This window comes from Saimiri boliviensis, chromosome 4, assembly GCF_048565385.1.
Source record: "Saimiri boliviensis isolate mSaiBol1 chromosome 4, mSaiBol1.pri, whole genome shotgun sequence".
In the NCBI taxonomy this organism is placed as follows: domain Eukaryota; kingdom Metazoa; phylum Chordata; class Mammalia; order Primates; family Cebidae; genus Saimiri; species Saimiri boliviensis.
This window is the reverse complement of record NC_133452.1, coordinates 4,246,398-4,265,732: the sequence shown is the minus strand read 5'-3', so window position 1 is coordinate 4,265,732 and position 19,335 is coordinate 4,246,398. Positions and strand designations below refer to the sequence as shown.

General features: G+C 42.9%; 1 protein-coding gene across 3 annotated transcripts; it reads right to left on the bottom strand.

Annotated features, from left to right (window-relative positions):
- Window positions 1-202: 202 nt before the first annotated feature.
- On the bottom strand, window positions 203-17,342 carry MPC1 (mitochondrial pyruvate carrier 1). Of its 3 annotated transcripts, XM_003933791.4 has the most exons (5): window positions 17,149-17,342; window positions 5,397-5,400; window positions 1,976-2,072; window positions 1,211-1,343; window positions 203-733 (listed from the first exon to the last, which is right to left on the bottom strand). In XM_003933791.4, exons 1-5 carry the CDS (start codon window positions 17,217-17,219, stop codon window positions 709-711), a joined length of 330 nt encoding a protein of 109 aa, XP_003933840.1. In that variant the 5' UTR covers window positions 17,220-17,342; the 3' UTR covers window positions 203-708. The 3 variants fall into 3 exon arrangements, with proteins under 3 accessions (XP_003933840.1, XP_010342634.1, XP_010342633.1); XM_010344332.3 differs by lacking the exon at window positions 5,397-5,400 and having other exon boundaries at window positions 17,149-17,333; XM_010344331.3 differs by lacking the exons at window positions 5,397-5,400; window positions 17,149-17,342 and adding an exon at window positions 3,909-5,370.
- Window positions 17,343-19,335: the final 1,993 nt, after the last annotated feature.

Sequence of the window (19,335 nt, the reverse complement as noted above, 5' to 3'; positions counted from 1 at the left end):
CTTAGCAGCACTTGCCCGTAAGAATAGGTTCTGCATAGCTGGACTGTCGGTGCTTTCCAGAAAACACTGGCCTTCTAGCTCTGCATTTCCTTCATTCATCTTCATAGTTTTCAAGGAGTTCCATTTTCACCTATAATTGTCTTTTCAGATACATTGTTCTTCGGTTTCCTAGGGAATGCAGCAAGATATTTAATCATGCTCATTTAACAAATATTTAAATCTTTTATTGCCATTAAGTTACAGCATCTCAATATACACACTGCATGGAAATACACAGATAACATTTTTAAACAGTGGGGACAAGATTCTAGGTATGTGGCCAGCTGTCGGTTGTCTTGTGGTCATTAAAGACAATGTCAAGAAGTAGGAGTACTTAAGTACTAGTAGCTATAAATTTTGTTCTCTTCAGTTTTTCATTAAGTAAATTCTAATAGATAATATACATATTACTGCAGATAAAACCATCATCAGAAATTATTAAATTGCATATTTTGAGCTACTCTTTATGGAAAGAAGTAAAATATTTAGTACTTGTAAGGCAGCAGAGAGTTGGTTAAGAGACTCTCAGCTATTTCTATAAAAATAGAATGGCTAGTAAAAATAGCATTCAGCATATTTTCCTTAGTGAGGCTATTCATAATGAAATCTGTGACTCGGCAGCAGCTGGCAATGCTGTCCCTTCAAGAGCTTGCTCTTCATTTTCCATTGTTATGCAGATGCCTTTTTACTCATCCTGGAAAAAAACAAAAAGAAAAATTCAATGAGAAACAAAATTTCAATGCTAGTCTCAAGGGCTTTGGATGACTTTAAAAAGACACCTTTGCGTAACATTTATTTCAACTTACAAAAACAGTAATATAGGTTGGGTATCCCTTATCCGAAATGCTTAGGCCCAGGAATGTTTCAGATTTTGGAATAACTGCATTATACCAGTTGAGAATCCCTAATCTGAAAATCCAAAGTCCGAACTGCTCCAGTGAGCACTTCTTTTGGGTGTCATGTTGGCACTCTAAACGTTTTAGATTTTTAGATTTGGGATGCTCGGCCTGTATCCTACTTCATGTTAACTTTGATGTTTTAGTAAGTGGCTTCCCCAACTGCTAAAGCACATCTGTAAACACTCCAGTCCTCCAGTACCCCCTCAGACCAGATGTTAGTTTCATTCTCCCCAATTCCTCAAAAGAAAATAACTCAATTGAAGTCTGCTTACTCATGTTTGATAAGCCGCCCTCCCTGGATGAGCTGGGCTACTTCGTTTGTTGCGTGGCATGCAAACAGAAGCCAGTTCCGAGGCTGTACCTTGTAGGCAAATCTCATGAATGTCAAAGAATAGCAACAGAGGGCTGCCAAAAATATCAAAGCAAAGAGAATCAATAACTTAGAAAACTGAGAGGGTTGATAGGACCACAGAGATGAACGCTTCCATTGCCTTGATCAAAACAGAACTTCTTCTGCCAAAGCCTCTGACAGGTAACAGGAGTTGTTATTATTTAAATGGAAGCTCATAAAAATTTTTACTGTACTGCTATGCATTTTTGTGATCATGATTTAAACATTTAAGGAACATACTTCAGAGCAAGAATAGGCTGAAATCCATTCCAGCCACCTTTTTTGGTCTCCCAGAGTTGCTTATAATCCATTCATTATCTGAAAGGCTTACTATTTATTCCCTCCACAATAGTTCTATGTTCAAATATCAGGAAGTAAGTTTATATCAAGTAAGTTTAATGATATAGCATTAGGCTGGCAATTAGAATGATTAAGATGACACATTGTTCAACTGGGCATGCTAAATATGAAAGGCAAAGAAGATGTTACTACTTCCTAGATAAACATTTCTAAACACTTCCACGCCACCGCATTCCTATGTGACTTTCTAACAGTGACTGTAACATGTGGTTCTGCAATCTTGAAATGCAGGCAGTAGCTCTACTGTATTTAATGCCCTCCCAATTATCCAAATTTGCATCCTCACCAAATGTCATCCGCCCGCTGATAATCTCTGGAGACTTTTTCATGTCATTGATGGCAGCGATGGGAAGACCCCAGTTGGCTACTGGGCCCCAGAAGTGCTACAAAAAATGAGAGGAAAATAAGGGAGAGAGGAAAAATTTAAGACAGCTATAAACAGCTGAAATGCCCCTTACTTTAAAGAATCAAGTGAAACACATTAAAAGAAATCTTCATTTCCATCTTGCAGGTTTACTGGGTTAATTGATGGTTAACATTTAGGCATTGGAATGTCCAGTGTCCTGTGGGCATCAGCGGTTCTTACGGGTGAGCCCAGAGCTAGAAAAGCCTTTGGCAGCTTCCCAAGGCTCCTGCTTGTTTTCACACTACAACCAAGTCATCTCTGATCGTCTCATTCAGAGAATTTAAGAACAAAAATAAGACTATCTTCTTACACAGTTTATCCTTGCTATAATTCAAACCGTGTTAGAACTATTCTCTAACTTCTTTTCCTAATTTTTCATTATTTGTCAATAGTTCTTAAAATGCAGACCCTAAATCAGATGCTTTTTCTGAAGAAAGGAACTTAACGAGAGAACAAACTGTTTTTCAGCTCATATGAGCGATCCCAAGATCAAAGAACTTAGAAGTCTACACCCAGGTCCCCAGACACTAAGAAATGAAGACTGGAAAGTACTTTCGACATAATAGCAAAAACTTATATTAATATTAAAGGAATGACCCAATCATTTTTTGTTCTACAACTACACTCCTCCGAGGATACCAGAGTGAAGTTGTCTGTGTTTGACAGCAGCCACAATCAATTTAATGTTAGAGGCTGAAATAAAATAAGGCTTGTGGCTTTTTTGTTCATTAAATTAAAAATTGTTTCATTAATTTGGAATTTGCAAATAATATTTTAAAATCTGACAGAAACCACATGTTGTTGGCTACACACCCCTTTTAGTTATCCAAACACTAAAGAGTAAAGATAGTCTTTGCTTGACTTCTGCCTATCATAATGTTTAGGTTAAATTCTGACTGCTAAATACATTTCTAGACTTTCCTTCTATTATTTATGAGGGGTTAAAATCCAAAAATTCCCTACAAAGTGGTAAACCCAGGGAAATACAAGAAAAATAAATGGGGATTAGATTTGGCATGATAGAATATTTAAAATGTTTACTTAACATGCTTACATGTAAGCCACAAGGTCATTTAAATAACTATAAAAAGTCAAAGTTCCCATATAGCCATCATGGTAAGTATTTCAGGGTTTAACATATGAGTTGTAAACTCTGTAAATTAGACACAGTTGGTTTAAAAAATCTTGAGATTGTGGGCTGACTAATTAGTCTTCTTGTATTCAGACTGGATATTATCTAAGATACTCACTGCTGCAAATTTCATTTAATTTTTTACATTTAGACAAGGTGGCTAGTGGCTCTCAAATTGAACAGCAAGGCTTTACTGGAAATATTTCTTTAAAAGTGGCAAGTTGGGCTGTGCGCAGTGTATCATACCTGCAATCCCAGCATTTTGGGAGGCTGAGGCAGGTGGATCATGAGGTCAGGAGTTCAAGACCAGCCTGGCCAACATGGTGAAACTCTGTCTCTACTAAAAATCCAAAAATTAACTGGGCATGGTGGCAGGGCGCCTGTAATCCCAGCTACTCGGGAGACTGAGGCAGAGAGTTGCTTGAACCTGGGAGGTGGAAGTTGCAGTGAGCCGAGATTGCGCCACTGCACTCCAGCCTGGGAAACAGAGCAGAGCGAAACTCCATCTCAAAAAAAAAATTACAAGTTGGAGAAGAGAAGTGTACTGCTACAGAGAATTCTATTAACAATGACCTTGAATTTCTTATATTTAGGTAGGGTATAGCCCGTTTTCTTTTTTCCTTATTCCCCATACTTTTGTAAGGGAGAGTATCAGTCTCTCCCTAACTACTTTTTTCCTACCTGTCCTTTATTGGGTGTCACTTCGGTTTTCAACTCTATTGTTCCATAGTGATCTTCCTTTTTTGACCAGGCCTTTCTCCACTTGGTCTACTTTCATCTCCTTTTCTGTTCATTCTCTTTCCACTCCTCTGCACTATGGTGGTCTTGCTGTCTACTTTATCATGCATGAACCCAGGGCTGTAACAGAGCCTGAAGAGTTATTCTAAGAGGGGCATATAAACCAGTTTCTCTACCACCGGGTGTGTTATGTGTCTTCTTTCATAGTTGGGGCTAAAGTAGAAATGGACAATGAAATAAATCTTCTTTTTTTTTAACCCGCATCCCAAACGTTTGTTCTAAGAACTAGACAATGGAATAAATCTAAACCTAAAGTAGCCCTGGGAGATTCCTGGCTAAGTGATGGTATTAAAAGTTAAGTGTGGTATTAGGTAATATGAAACATAGTTTTGCAAGTTAAGAACTATACATATACTTGTGACTGTAAGTGTTGAGTTACACTGAAAATATATTTCTTTAAAAGAACACAAAAGGTAAAAATCATTTCAACGCTACCTAACCTTGGAAAGTTTATAATGCATCTTTTCTATCTAGTACAAGATTCTATTTATCTCTTCTCTTTTTTAAGAATACGTCTGATTTATGCTCTGTCAGATATTCAGCAGTCAATTTTTTTTTTTTGAGACAGAGTCTTGCTGTCCCCCACATTGAGTGCAGTGGCTTGATCTTGGCTCACTACAATCTTCGCCTCCCAGGTTCAAGCGATTCCCCTGACTCGGCCTCATGAGTAGCCGGGACTACAGGCGCGTGCCACCACGCCCAGCTAATTTTTGTATTTTTAGTAGAGATGGGGTTTCACCATCGTGGCCAGGCTGGTCTTGGAACTCCTGACCTCATGTTCTACCCACCTCGACCTCCAAAAGTGCTAGGATTACAGGCGTGAGCCACTGCACCTGGCCTTCAGCAGTCAATTTTGAGAAAAATAAGGAATCTCATTAGTGATATTCAAAAAGAGAAATTAACACGTTGGATTAAATGCAAAAATTTTAATTCATTATAATTCTTAATAGTGCTGAAAACAAAGTTCAAACAGAATTATGCAACATCTTCTGTGTGAAAATCAAGCCATGGAAATGAACTCCACCCTACCGTAAAAAAAAAAAATCATCCCATTTTTCTTTTCCTGCCTTCTCTTTTTCTTTGTCTCTTTCCCTTGCATTGGCTGCCAGCTCCACAGTGACTTATCAATGAAGTAATTATATGCTTGTTTCTAAAAACAGGAGTAGGGAGCAGCCCCAGCAGCATGGCTCTCACAGAGCTCATGTGGGGCTCTCTAGGACAGGCTAGGGTGCAGTGGGTACCCTTCACAACTTGCCAGCAATGGTGGCTAGGGAGGCTGTCACAAGCAAAGGACACTAAGTCTGTTGTCCATAACTCTGTTAATGCAGAAAGTCTGCAAAAGCCTGAAATGGCTGGAAATAATTTTCTTACCGTACTGTTTTGTGAAGATTCAACGAAGTTCAGACAGGAGAGACATGGAAGAAAAAAAAAAAATCAAATGATTTTGGTCTTAGTAGGTTACTACAACCTCACACCTGTATTCAGATTTCAGTAATAGGACTATAATGTTAACAGTGTGCATCATTTATTTATTTATTTTTAAAAGATCAAGTAATATTATTTCTAATAAGAACTTTGACTTAACGAAATTATATCTTAATTTGTGGAAAATAAGTGCAATCCTTAGAGCAGAATTGTCCAACAGAAATATAATGCAAGGCACAAATACAAGCCACATATTTAATTTAAAATTTCTAGAAGCCACATTAAGAAAAGTAAAAAGAAGGCCAGGCATGCTGGCTCATGCCTGTAATCCCAGCACTTTGGGAGGCTAAGGCAGGAGGATTGCTTGGGACCAGCAGTTCACTATCAGTCTGGGCAACATGCTGAGACCCCATCTATACACAAATATATTTAAAAAGTTAGCTGGGCATGGGTGATATGTGCCTCCCAGGAGTTCAAGTCTGCAGTGAGGTGTGATCACACCACTGCACTTTAGCCTGGCAACAGAGCAAGACCCTATCTGGGAAAAAAAAAAAAAAAAAAGAAAGGTAAAAAGAAACCGCAGAATTCATTGTTGAATGAATGAATGAATAGTAAAAACTTTTTTCCAGAAGGTTAAACTTTAAAAAAACACCAAAAATTTATAATGAGTTACTTTTATTTCTGAAATCGCAGTTGCTCTTGCCAGGATATACAGGAGCTCTTCTCTTAGGGCAAAATCTCAAAGTTGAGCTACTGAGTTACTGAAATAAAATAATAAAATTGGCCAGGCACAGTGGCTTATACCTGTAATCCCAGCACTTTGGGAGGCCTGCTGGGGTAGATCACCTGAGGTTAGGCGTTCAAGATTAGCCTGGCCAACATGGTGAAACCCCCATCTCTACTAAAAATACAAAAATTAGTGGGACCCAGTGGAATGCACCTATGATCCCAGCTACTCAGGAGGCTGAGGCAGGAGAATTGCTTGAACCTGGGAGGCAGAGGTTGCAGTGAGCTGAAATCATGCCACTGCACTCCAGCCCGGGCAACAGAGTCATACAGCCACTTTGGAAAAACAGTTTTGCAGTTTCTTACACATTCCTTTGGTATTGACCCATAGGAGTTGAACACTTAGGTCCACACAGAAACCTGTATGTGAATATTTATAGAGGTTTATTCATAATTGCCAAAACTTGGAAGCAAACAAGATGTCCTTTGATAGGTGAACAGAAAAATAACCTTCTTTAACTGCATCCCACAAATTTTGATAAGTTGTATTTGCATTTTATTTAGTTCAAAATATTAAAAAATTTATCTTGAGATTTCTTCTTTGACCCAGAGTTACTTAGAAATGCTGTTTAATCTCCAAGTACTAGGGATTTTCCAGTTATCTTTCTGTTACTGACTCCTAGTTTAATTTCAAAGTAGACACCATATGATTCCTAGTCTTTTAAACTGATCCAGAATATAATTTATCTTGGTGAGTGTTCCATGTGAGCTTGAGAAGAATGTGTATTCTACTGCTGTTACATGTAGCAGTCTACTGATGTTCATCATATCCAGTTGATTCATTGTTTTGTTGAGTTAAATTACGTCCATACTGATTTTCTGCCTGCTGGGTCTATTTATGATGGAGGGGTGAAATCTCCAATTATATTAGTGGATTCTATTTTTTCTTGAAATTCTGTCAGTTTTTGCCTCATCTGTTTAAATGCTCTGATGGTGCATACACATTAAAGATTGTTACCTGTAGTAGAGCTCTCCAGAGAGACAGAACCAATAGAATGGATATAGATACATATACACATACACGTGTGTATATATATATATATGATTTTTAGTGGAAATTGGCTTATGCAGTTACAGAAGTAGTAAGTCTCAGAAGCTGGAGAATCAGTGAAGCCAGTGCTATAATTCAGTCTGAGTCCAAAGGCCTGAGAACTAGGGGAGCTGATGGTGTAACTCAGTCCAAGACTAAAGACCCTGAGAACTTGAAGGGCCGCTGGTGTGAATTTAGAGTCCAAAAGCCCAAGAAATTAGAGTTCTGAAGAAGAAAATGGAAGGGGAAAAGAAAATGGATGTCCGAGCTCCAGAAGAGAGAGCAAATTGTCTTTTCTCTACCTTTCTGTTCTACTGGGGCCCTCAACAGATTGGATGATGCCCACTTACACGTGTGAGGGCACATCTTTACTCAGACTACCCATTCAAATGCTAATCTCTTCCAGAAAACACCTGCATAGACATGCCCAGAAATAATGGTTTACCATCTATCTGGGTATCTGTTAACCTAGTAAAGCTGACACCTAAAATCAACCATCACATATGTCTTTTTGGAGAGTTGATCCCTTATCATATGTAACGTCTCTCTTTATCCCTGGTAACTTTCCTTGCTCTGAAGGATGCTCTATCTATAGCTACCCCTGCCTTTCCTTGATTAATGTTAACATGGTACACCTATCTCTACCTATTTAATCTACATGTGTATTTACACTTAAAGTGGGTTTCTTGTAGACAGTGTATATTGAGTCTTATTTTTTGTCAATGCCTACAATGCCTTTAATTGGTACTTTTAGTCCACTGACATTCCAAGTGATTAATGACATAGCTGGATTAATAATGACCATATTTGTTACTGTTGTCTATTTGTTGTTCTTGTTCTTTGTTTGCCTTCTATTCTTTTTCTGCCTTTTATGGTTTTAAATGAGTGTTTTGTATGACTACATTTTCCCTCCTTTCCTGGCATATTATAATTTTTAAAAAAATTTTAGTGTGATTTTTTAAATGCCATATGCATGTACAATCAGAATCTGAGACTTGTAATTAATCTTTCTACATATGGTGTGTACTTTAATAGTATTTTCAGATATGCAGTTTGAAAGACAGTATATTAGTTACAGAGAGGAAAACAAGAAATAAAAGGAAGGAAGGGTTCCAAGATTGAGAGACACTACTGGCATAAACATCGTTTGCTTATTTCTATTTCTTGTAGAGAGGTAAGAGTTATCTACTGTCACTGTTCCAAGTCTGCACCGGGAAACATAGCACGGCCACTCTAGCCAAGTGCTTCTATTATTACTTCCATCAGAAGTTTGATGAAGTGTGGTGATAAAGGAGGATGACTCTGACAGAATAAACTGTATCACTGTTTTCCCCTTAATTTGAAATAGTGATTACTTGGCTCAAAGCTGCTTCTAAGCTCATTTTATTTTTGGAATGTTTTCTAGGCACTGCCAGTCTCAGTCTTACATATGAATGTAATATCTATAACACATAGATATTATATATATATATATATATATATATATATATATATACATACATACATACAGTAGGCAGAGCTAGTTGAGGTTTTATTTTGGAAAAAAGCAATAGAATTGTTTTGTAGCTGGAGACGTGGGCGAGGGGGTTACCCCAGGCAGTAAACTCTCCCCACAGGTGGGCTAAGGGATAGAGCTGAGCCTCAGGTGGTGATATGGTTTGGCTGTGTCCCCACCCAAATCTCATCTTGAATTCACACACATTGTGGGAGAGACCCGGGAGGTGATTGAATTATGGGAGCAGGTCTTTCTCCCTGTTGTTCTCATGATACTGAATAAGTGTCAGGGGATCTGATGGCTTTAAAAGGGGGAGTTTCCCTGTACAAGCGCTCTTTTCCTGCTGCCATTCATGTTAAGATGTGACTTGCTCCTCCTTGCCTTCTACCATGATTGTGAGGACTCCCCAACTATGTGGAACTGTAAGTCCTTTAAACCTCTTTCTCTTTCCAGTCTTGGCTATGTCTTTTCAGCAGTGTGAAAACAGAAGGAAGCCCTGACAGAGGGCTGGCCTTTGAGGCCCTCAATCTCAGTGTGGAGCCAGCCGATGTTCCGGTTCATCTTGGAGATCTCAGTCTTTGTACAATGCAGGTCACCTCCATGTTTTCAGGCCAGTGTCTGCAGCTTCTCACACTTGATCTGGTACATGCTCTCAGTCTTGGCCTGGCTGTGGTTGACAATCTCCTCATACTGGGCCTTGACCTCAGCAATCATGCTGACCATGTCCAGGGAGCAGCTGTTGTCCGTGGACAGCACCACAGATGTGTCTGAGATCTGAGACTCCAACTCCCAGATCTCTTCACAAAGCTGCCTGAGGAAGCTGATCTCATCAGCTCTACCTTCTTCACGTGAACTTCATCCACATCCTTCATGATAAGGACAAATTCATTCTCCATCTCTGTACTCTTACTGATCTCATCCTCGTACTTGTTCTTGAAGTCCTCCACCAGCCTGGACATGTTGCCAAGCTCTGCCTCCAGCTTCAGCTTCTCCTGGTCCAGAGGGTCCAGCTGCAGCAGAAGGTTGTTGAAGTCACTCTCGAATATGTAGTCCATCTTGCTCTAAATTGTCTTCTGCTGCTGCAGCAGGCTCCACTTGGTCCCCAATATCTTGTTCTGCTGCTCCAGGAACTGCACCTTGTTGATGAAGGAGGAAAACCTGTTGAAGGTCTCGATCTGCTCTTTATTCTGGGTGCACGTAGCCTAGATGCTGGGTCCACTTCCAGCTTAAGGTGGCTCAGCAGGTTCTGGTTGACTGACAGCTGTGATGCCTCCTATACCACTGGCCCTGCCATAGCCTCCACCCAGACTCAGGCCAGTACCCAGGCCACCCTGGAAGCTGCTGCTGCCCACTCGGGAGATGCTCGAGGGGCTGATGTGGCGACTGGGCCTGCTCATGTAGGAGCTGCTGCTGAAGGCCCAGGAGCCAGAAGTGGACACCTTGTAGGACTGCTGGGTGACCCTGACGGACATGGTGGAGGCAGAAGTGGAGGCTGACAGGCTGCACCAGAAGGAGAAGAGCTGCTTTTAGGTCAGTGTCTAATTTTTCTAAAATTACAGTAATGTTAGCTTTCTCTGAAAGTACTGAGAGCAATTTAGGTAATTTATAACTTACTTATGTAATACTAAAAGGATCCAACTGACAGTCTAGCATAGTATATTTCTAACATTATTCAAAGTAAATCAGGGTAAAATTTTGAGATATTCTAGATCGTAATTCTATAGTTTGCTGAAAATGCACACCTGGATTTCATTTATTCTCAGCAAATTTTGCCTAGTTTTCTAGTTCAAATTAAAATGGAGGAGGGTTTTAACAATTAGAATTTGTGATATTCAGCTGTATTTAGTAAGGTAAAAGCAAGCAAATGATAGTAAAGACCTTTGTAAACTGGATTGCCCAGATATTAAGAGACTGTTATGGCCAGTCCTGCTTCAACATTTACAGCTTCATTAAATTTCTGAAAGACAAGGATATGGCGGGGAAGTGCTCAAAGAGTCCAAGGACAGGGTGTGAAAAGCAGTTTGGCAGAGAAAAGGGAGACATATGCAGGAAAACATGGAGCACAAAAATATCTAAAACCTTCTTTTCAAAACCATGTATATGCATTACTATTTCCCTTTAAATCCCAAGTTGACATTTCTGTTTTAGCTTCACAAGTTTGGTATCCAGAGGTTCTGAAGTTATCTGTTTGGTCCAGATATCAGCCTTTTCTTGTGGTAAGTGAAGCACTAGACTATCTGATTTCTTTCTTTTTTTTTTTTTTTTTTTTTTTTAGATGAAGCTTTGCTCTTGTTGCCCAGGCTGGAGTGCAATGGCAGGATCTTGGCTCACCACAACCTCCACCTCCGGGGTTCAAGCGATTCTCCTGCCTCAGCCTTCCTAGTAGCTGGGATTACATGCATGCGCCACCATGCCCAGCTAATTTTATATTTTTAGTAGAGACAGGGTTTCTCCATGTTGGTCAGGCTGGTCTCAAACTCCCGACCTCAGGTGATCTGCCCACCTCGGCCTCCCAAGATGCTGGGGTTACAGGCATGAGCCATGGCACTGGCCAGACTATCTGATTTCTAAGGCCCTAAGGCCCGTTTTAACTCTTAATATTCCATAAGTTTGGGAAAGATTCCCTTTTATGCTATTGCATCTTCTCACCTGGGTAAAAGGATAAATTCTGAAAGCTTTCCTGGAGACTCAGAAGTTAAAATTAACTTAGAATACCTCATTAACTTGAGAATACTCAGTGCAAACATCCCACTAAATTCAGATTCCCATGCATGCTATGTGATTAACTGATTTAAAAACACTATATAATCTAGGTTCTTTTTAAGAAAACAAACTCTGCACACATATACAAATACATGTGTGTGCGTGTGTATCCATTCACCTTTACTGTCATATATACACACTTGTGAATAAGAGGAATGTCTCTAGAATAAAGCAGCACAGATCTTGATTGAGTTAATCATTAAAATATATGTCCTGCCTCAAAAACGTTTTTTGCTCATTCAGATTTATTCTTATTAACCAGAAATCCAAGAAGGAGGATGAGAGAAGAGGAAAGGCAAAGAAGCGCTCTTTTTTTATTCTGTCAAGAGAGGTGAGGGAATAGTTTCTTAAGAAAAAGGAATTGGAATAGAGACCCAGGAAGTTCTTGATTCAAGATCCTAATCGAGGTAGGAAGAGACAGAAGAAAGTACCAGAAATCCTAAGGATTAAACATGCAATATTAGTTATAATAAAAAATAAACTGAACACTTACTTTTGTCAATCGCTATACTATGTCCTTAAACAGCTACCAAAGCACGAAAGCTAAACAGTTTGCCCAAGCTCACACTGGAAAGCAACAGAGTTGGGCTTCAAGCCCATCATTCAAACTCATCACCTAGGTTTAACAATACTATCATCACAACTAATAATTGTCAATAATTATTTAATACTGAGATCCTATTTAAGTGTTATCACAGTAATGCCTTTTACAGCTGTTTTCATACCAGATCCAATCAAAATCCACACATTGCCTTTGGTTCTTAGGTCTCCTAAGTGAGAGCCTGTTTCATAACCTCTTTTGGTGAAAAAGTATCAACATTTAAAATACAGTTGGACGGGCTGGCGCTAGTGGTCCATGCCTATAATCCCAGAGCTTTGGGAGGCCAAGATGGAGGGCTGCTCGAGACTGGGAGTTCAAGAACAGCCTGAGCAACATAGCAAGATCCCATTTCTTAAAAAAACAAAAACTAGCCAGGTATGATTGTGCACACCTGTAGCTCTAGCCACGTGGGAGGATGAGGCAGCAGGATCACTCAAGCCCAGGAGTTAGAGGTTACAATAAGCTATGATCATGCCATTGCATTTCAGCCTGGGTGACAGTGATATCCTGTTTTTAAATAAATTCAAATACTTGGAAATTCATTTTAGTAAGAATATTCAACTTTATTCATGAAACATGATTGAAATAAATGTATAACCTGTGTGAAATACGATTTTAAATTTTTGCTTAAAAACTCAATTACGTCATTAATTTTTAAAATTCTAGAACAGCTTTAGTTGAGAAAACCTCTAGATCTCTTCAGTAGGCTACAAAAAGAATGCAGAAGATGCAAACTATGTTCAACAGGAAACAGATGAAGTAAAGACAGGAAGGTATAGAACCTTGTTTCTGATTCGAAGAAGAGTCATAATGTTGTTTTCTATTTTCTATTTTATTATCTTTTGCTAAAGAAAAGCTGGGCTGTAAGCGAAAAAAAGCTGGGCTGGAAGAACAAATAGGAATACTTTCCTCTGGTATGTTCTAGGAAGAAAGGTTTCCCTTTCTAGGAGAGGAAACACTAAAATAAAAAGCTTCTGGTTGGTTTTGATACCTGACCTCAAGCTGGCCCTCAATCAGTTTGGCAGACCTAGCATGGAATCCCACTGCTGCCAGAAATGGCAAGGGAAACAGGCCAGCTTATGTTTCACATCACGCGCTCACCTCTCAAACACAAGTTTCTAAGTAACTGTAAACCTTAAAAAATGCTTTCACTTGCAAGAACAAAAGGATATAATAAAATGTACAGTGATTTGGAGTTTCAAAGTATTTTCACATCCCTTATCAATTTAATTTTCTTGATAACCCAAAAAGGGTATTATCATTAAACGTCTTTTTTTTTTTTTTTTTTTTTTTTGAGGCGGAGTTTTGCTCTTGTTACCCAGGCTGGAGTGCAATGGCGCGATCTCGGCTCACCGCAACCTCCGCCTCCTGGGTTCAGGCAATTCTCCTGCCTCAGCCTCCTGAGTAGCTGGGATTACAGTCACATACCACCATGCCCAGCTAATTTTTTGTATTTTTAGTAGAGACGGGGTTTCACCATGTTGACCGGGATGGTCCCGATCTTTCGACCTCGTGATCCACCCGCCTCGGCCTCCCAAAGTGCTGGGATTACAGGCTTGAGCCACCGCACCCGGCCTCATTAAACCTCTTTTATGGGCATCTAAAGTTGGCTGGGATCGGCTTGCTCGGCAGCCTGGGCTGCGAGTCGTTCTTCTGCACCTTAGCCTGGCGCTCTAGCGGGCCACACTTTCTGGGCACTGCAGGTCTCCTCTCCTCTTTTCCTTACTTAGTCAAAGTGTGATTGAATTAAATGCTGGAGAAAGTATAAAAAATTAAAGCTACATAAAATTAATTTTAGAACAAAAGGTCAGATGATATATTGAAGTATCCTATTGAAAAGCCTGACTCTTGGAAACTCATCTAGTAGAGGAAAATATACACTTAGAAAAGCAAAATTCTTTCTTGAAAAAATATTTAACAGATTCTTCCTATGTCATAAAACTGTCAGGGCTGGGCGTGGTGGCTCAAGCCTGCAATCCCAGCACTTTGGGAGGCTGAGGTGGTGGACCACCTGAGGTTGGGAGTTCAAGACCAGCTTGACCAACACGGAAAAATCCCGTCTCTACTAAAAATACAAAATTAGTCAGGCATGGTGGTGTGGGTCAAGATGGCCAGAAGGAGACCTATATTAATTCGATCTAAATAACTATAAGCTGGCTTGCCTCAGAGTACACTGAAGTTTATACACTGAACTAAACTATATTATTGATGCAGTTAGTTAGAAATCAAGCGGCAACAGGAGGCCTAAGGTAAAGACCATCGAGAGGGCAGTAACACTGGGGCACATGTCGGGGTTGCTGCAGAGCAGGGAATCCTGCTCTGGTCCCACGAATGCCTTCTCAACATGGAGACTGCGTGAGAGCCTCCTAAAGAGGGCTTGTGCAGTATCTCTGAGAAGGGAGGCAACCTCTGCTCACAGGATCTGGGAGGGTCTTTGCAGATGAGAGCTGGCAGGGAGAAAAGCCGTGCAGGGCAGAGATCAGGGAACGCCTCAGGCTCTGCCTAGGTTCTCAAAATATGGAGTGATTTTAATGCCTCCATGCTCAGGAGACAAAAGCCCCTTGCTGCACTGGGTGTGGTGAGAGCCCTAGCTCCTCCTGCGCTGTACTTCTGATGCTGCAGCACCCTGATAACAATCAGTGATAAACTCAGAGTCCTAGTTTAGCATGTCTTAGAAGGAGCTCAAGTGCTGTTAAATGCTTAGAGCACAGGTTAGCATGTCTTAAGAGTATCTCAAGTGCTCTCCACCCCCACCCCCACCTTTACCAACGCCTTCAGGCTCCCCTTCCACACCCCCAATGAGATTATGCACATAATAAAAGGTGCTTGAGCCCAGAGCTTGGGGCCAACTCGGTTCCCAGTGTTGGTCCCCTGGACCTATGCTGTAAATTCTACTCTTGTGTCTCTGTGTTTATTTCCTTTTTTCAATCCCTCGACATCGCCCAGACTAAGGGCACCCGCGTTCGGGGTTGGGGCTGGTACCCAACATGGTGGTGCATGTCTGTAATCCCAGCTACTCCGGAGGCTGAGGCAGGAAAATCATTTGAACCCAGGAAGCAGAGGTTGCGGTGAGCCGAGACTGCACCATTGCACTCCAGTCTGGGCAACAGCAAAACTCGGTTCCAAAAAAAAAAAAAAAAGAAAAGAAAAAAGAAAAGACTGTTAAGTAATCATCAGCATAATTTTTATATAGCTAGGTGTCATAACTGTATTTTTAATTTTACCATACAATGTTATCCTTAGTTGTACCTATTAGGAAGGCTTTTATACAAGACATTAGTAAAAAGCTAAAGTAATATTCGAAGCTGTAAAGAAACTTAACTGCAAGGATTAAGAACATATCCTCAAACTGCTACTTTGTTCACATTTTTCCTACCATTAATCTGATAAATTGCTGTGCTCACAGTACTAAATACCCATCTTAAATAATCATCGTTCTATTTAAGCATAGAATTGTCTTTTTTTGAAAGTCATCAGTGAATCTTCTGTTTACAAGTTTACCCTACGGCAGACTGAATTATTTTTCCGAACCTACTGCTCTATAAACTTAGAAGTAAAAAGTATTTGCAATAAAATTCAGGATTTAAAACTTTTTTATTGCTAAAATCAAGCTGCCTTCATACCATCATCTTTCGGATGGCTGTACAGGATTTGCTCCTTGTCAGCTTTCATCTCTTTACCTCTTGACCACACTATTAATTACTGAAAAAAACCACAGCTCTACACTTACCTAGGTTTTAAAATCACACACTCTAACTAAAATTATACTTCGAAATAACCTAAAACTGCTTCAAAGATATATTCGATATTTAGAAATAAAAGCAAGCGCCTCAAGATTAGAGGTGCAAATAAATTGTAGAAAGTGTATTTTCAAAAAGAAAAAAAAACAAAACAAAAGGCACACACACACACAAAACAAAGTGTTTTCAGGCCTTTGAAACGCGAATGCTCTGTTTCTAACTAGAAAGAAGGAGTTAATAGAAATAGAACACTAAGAAAAAGCACGTCCTTGGAGACACATGGCTACTTTGGTTGACGGAATTTCGTATATAAAAACATCTTAAATTGTACTTCTTCCCAAGCTTAAAGTCCTTAAAATGAGAAAACCGAAAGGTGAACTCAAGGCCAGCACGTTTTATTTCCGCTGTCCCAGAAACGCTGGGCGCTCCCAAAGCTCCGCTCCAGCAGCGCCTCCGCGGGCGGCTCCCAACCCCAAGCCCGGGGCGAGGCCTCTCGCACACCTGGACGTCAGCAGGTGACCCGCGACCCACTGCGGGGATCTGGTAGGAACCGGCCAGGAAACCACCCCCGCCCGGAGGAGGGAGCCACTGTCACCTGGCCTGCAGGGACGTCCCCACCCCCAACCGTGGGAGAGGAACGAGCCGCCGTCACCCCTGCCGGGAGAGGCGCCCACTCTCACCCTTGCCGGGAGGGCCGTCCCCACTGCCGCTCTGGCCGGGAAGGGCGCCCACCGTTATCCCTGCCAGGAAAGGCATCTCCATTGTGACCCTGGCCATGAGGGACGCCCACTGTCACCCCCTGCCTGAAGGGCACCCACTGTCACCCCTTTCTTGAGGGACGCCCACTGTCACCCTGTCGGGGGAGGACACCACTGTCGCCCCCGCCCCGAGGGGCGCCCACTGTCACCCTGTCGGGGGAGGACACCCACTGTCGCCCCCGCCCCGAGGGGCGCCCACTGTCACCCTGTCGGGGGAGGACACCCACTGTCGCCCCCGCCCCGAGGGGCGCCCACTGTCACCCTGTCGGGGGAGGACACCCACTGTCGCCCCCGCCCCGAGGGGCGCCCACTGTCACCGGCTCTCTACGCCGTCCGCTTCGGGGCGTGGGGGTCCGGGAGGGATCTGGGTGGGGGCCCCTGACAAGCGCGCCCTCTCGCCCGGGCCCGGGCCCACCCGCTGCCTGGAGCCACCGCGTCCTCGCGGCCGCCCTTGTCGCGGACTGCACGGGTCACAGCCTCCCGGGCGCCCCCAGATTGCGGAGGCCGGCCTGCGGCGCTCGTCACCTCATGAGGTAGTCCCGGAAGTCCTTGCTTCGGACATAGTCTGCCGCCTTCCGCACCAGCGCGCCAGCCATGGTGGTGCCGGACACCAGAGCCCAAGTCCTCCCTGCCGCTGCTGCCGCTTCGCGGAGCGGGACACTCGGACCAAAGCCGCGGCGCCGGCCGAGGGCGCCCTAGCCCCGTGGGCCCGCCTCACGACACTCGGCCACGCCTTACGGCCGCATCGCGCCGTCCGGCTCTCGGCCAATGACAGGGCGCGGGGCTGGAGACGGTGGCGCGGATTGGCTGGCTCGTGCCGCACACCTCCCTCCCGCCCCTGTGGCGCGCGGGAGCGGGGCGCACTGCCGTAAAATGGCTAGGGCCGGGCGGGGACTGCTGGCGTTTGCTAGGCCCCCGCGGCTCTCGGCCCTCCTGGGCGCGGAGGTAGCATCTCCGTGACCCGCAGGGCTGTGGCGCCCCTGCGGAGCGTCGCGCGGTCGGGGGCCGTCCTGCGCGCGGTGGGCCTGGCCGGGTTCCCGCGGCGCTAAGAGCCTGCGTCTGCGCCGGTTCCTGCCAAGTGCAGCTCGGCCAGGCGGCCCGCGTGCCCCGCGCTTCCCGCGCCCACGTGGGCAGACCCGGCCGGGGAGGTGGGCCCGCAGGCGGTTTCCCGGCCCTCGGAGTGCACAGAGCCCCGGGCCAGCAATTGCAGGCGGGGCCCTTGGCTTCCCCCGAGCCCTTTCCCCGGACCAGTCCATCCAGTGTGGCTGGCGGCACCGAGGGCCCGCGCGCATCACCCACGCGCTGCAGCTACGGTCTCCGGAGGGAGCCGCAGTGTCGGAGGAGGAAAGCGTTCAAAAATAGCACAAAGCCTTAGGCTGGAGGAAGCGCGACTGCTTAGGTGTTGAAAATAAAGGTTTTATAAGTCCACTGCGGGTGCATATCGAAAAGAGAGGGAACCATGAGCGCTACTCTCTCCGGGGAGTAGATAAGCCGCAGCACGACCTCCGGATCACCAAGGCAGAGAGAGGGACACAATGAAGGCTTTTGCTCATTTTTCCACGTTATTTCGTTTCTGATATGATCAGTCAATTAAAATGACTCTGGTGGCCAGGTGCGATGGCTGACGCCTGTAATCCCAAGACTTGGGAGGACGAGGCGGGTGGATCACTTGAAGTCAGGAGTTTGAGACCAGCCTGGCCAAGGTGGTGAAACCCCGTCCCTACTAAAAATACAAAAATTAGCCAAGAATGGTGGCAGGCGCCTGTAATCCCAGCTGCTCGGGAGGCTGAGGCTCGAGAATCATTAAATCTAGGAGGGGGACGTTGTAGTAAACCGACATCGTGCCATTGCACTCCAGCCTGGGCAACAGCAAGATCCTGTCTCTAAAATAAAAAGTAAAATGCCTCTGGTGAACAGGAATTCTCAACGTTGGTGACGTGCATTGTATTAGTGTTAATAACGGACATCCCCTTTGACCCATCAAGCCCATCTAGAGAGTTCCTAGGATAGACAAACCAGTTTGTGCAATTCATGTTTTTAATATGGAAACATTAGAGTTTGCATAGCCAAAAAACAAAACAAAACAAAAAATTGAATTCCACTTCTTGCAACAAGGAAAAAAAAAAATAGAGTTTACATATCCATAGGGAAAGAGTTAAATCAATCATGGTGCATCCATTCAGTGGATTAGTAAACAGCTATTAGGAATAAAGGAATTCTGTATGTGCTGATATGAAATTTTTTTTATTTTAAAGAAAAAAATCCAGGTTCAGAACAGTGTATGAAGTATGCTACTCATTGTGCATAGGGTCAAAGAAAATACATACATTCACATCTGCAAAGATACCGGAGAAATGCTAGTAGCGGCTGCCTCTAAGGATGCCGAGGAGTGACACTGACTTTTCATTCTATCTTCCTTTGTTCTTTTTGAAATTTGTACAGTCAACATATGCTATCTATTCACAATAAGTGGTGTTAAAGAAGAAGAAATGCCTTCAACATTTATATTCACCTGTAACATTTATATTCATTGACAGAATGGGTTCATCTTTGTAAGAACTGATTCACTTTGAACAAAAACATTCATGTCAAAACTACATCACTTGAAGTTACCTCAGTTCACCTACTTGTTTCAATCGAGTTGTAATAACATTGAATTAAAGTTACTGCACAGATCGAAAAGCGTATCTTCAATTTTGGGGTGTAATTGTT

Bases quoted from the DNA above. Each gene is read 5' to 3' on its own strand.
- MPC1 (XM_003933791.4), bottom strand. From the start codon at position 17,219: ATGGCTGGCGCGCTGGTGCGGAAGGCGGCAGACTATGTCCGAAGCAAG. The intron at 1,344-1,975 runs GTGAGGATGCAA...TATTTTTGGCAG, and splicing joins CAGCGGGCGGATGACATTTG to CCCTCTGTTGCTATTCTTTG. The intron at 734-1,210 runs GTAAGCAGACTT...GTTTTTTTCCAG, and splicing joins GGGCGGCTTATCAAACATGA to GATGAGTAAAAAGGCATCTG.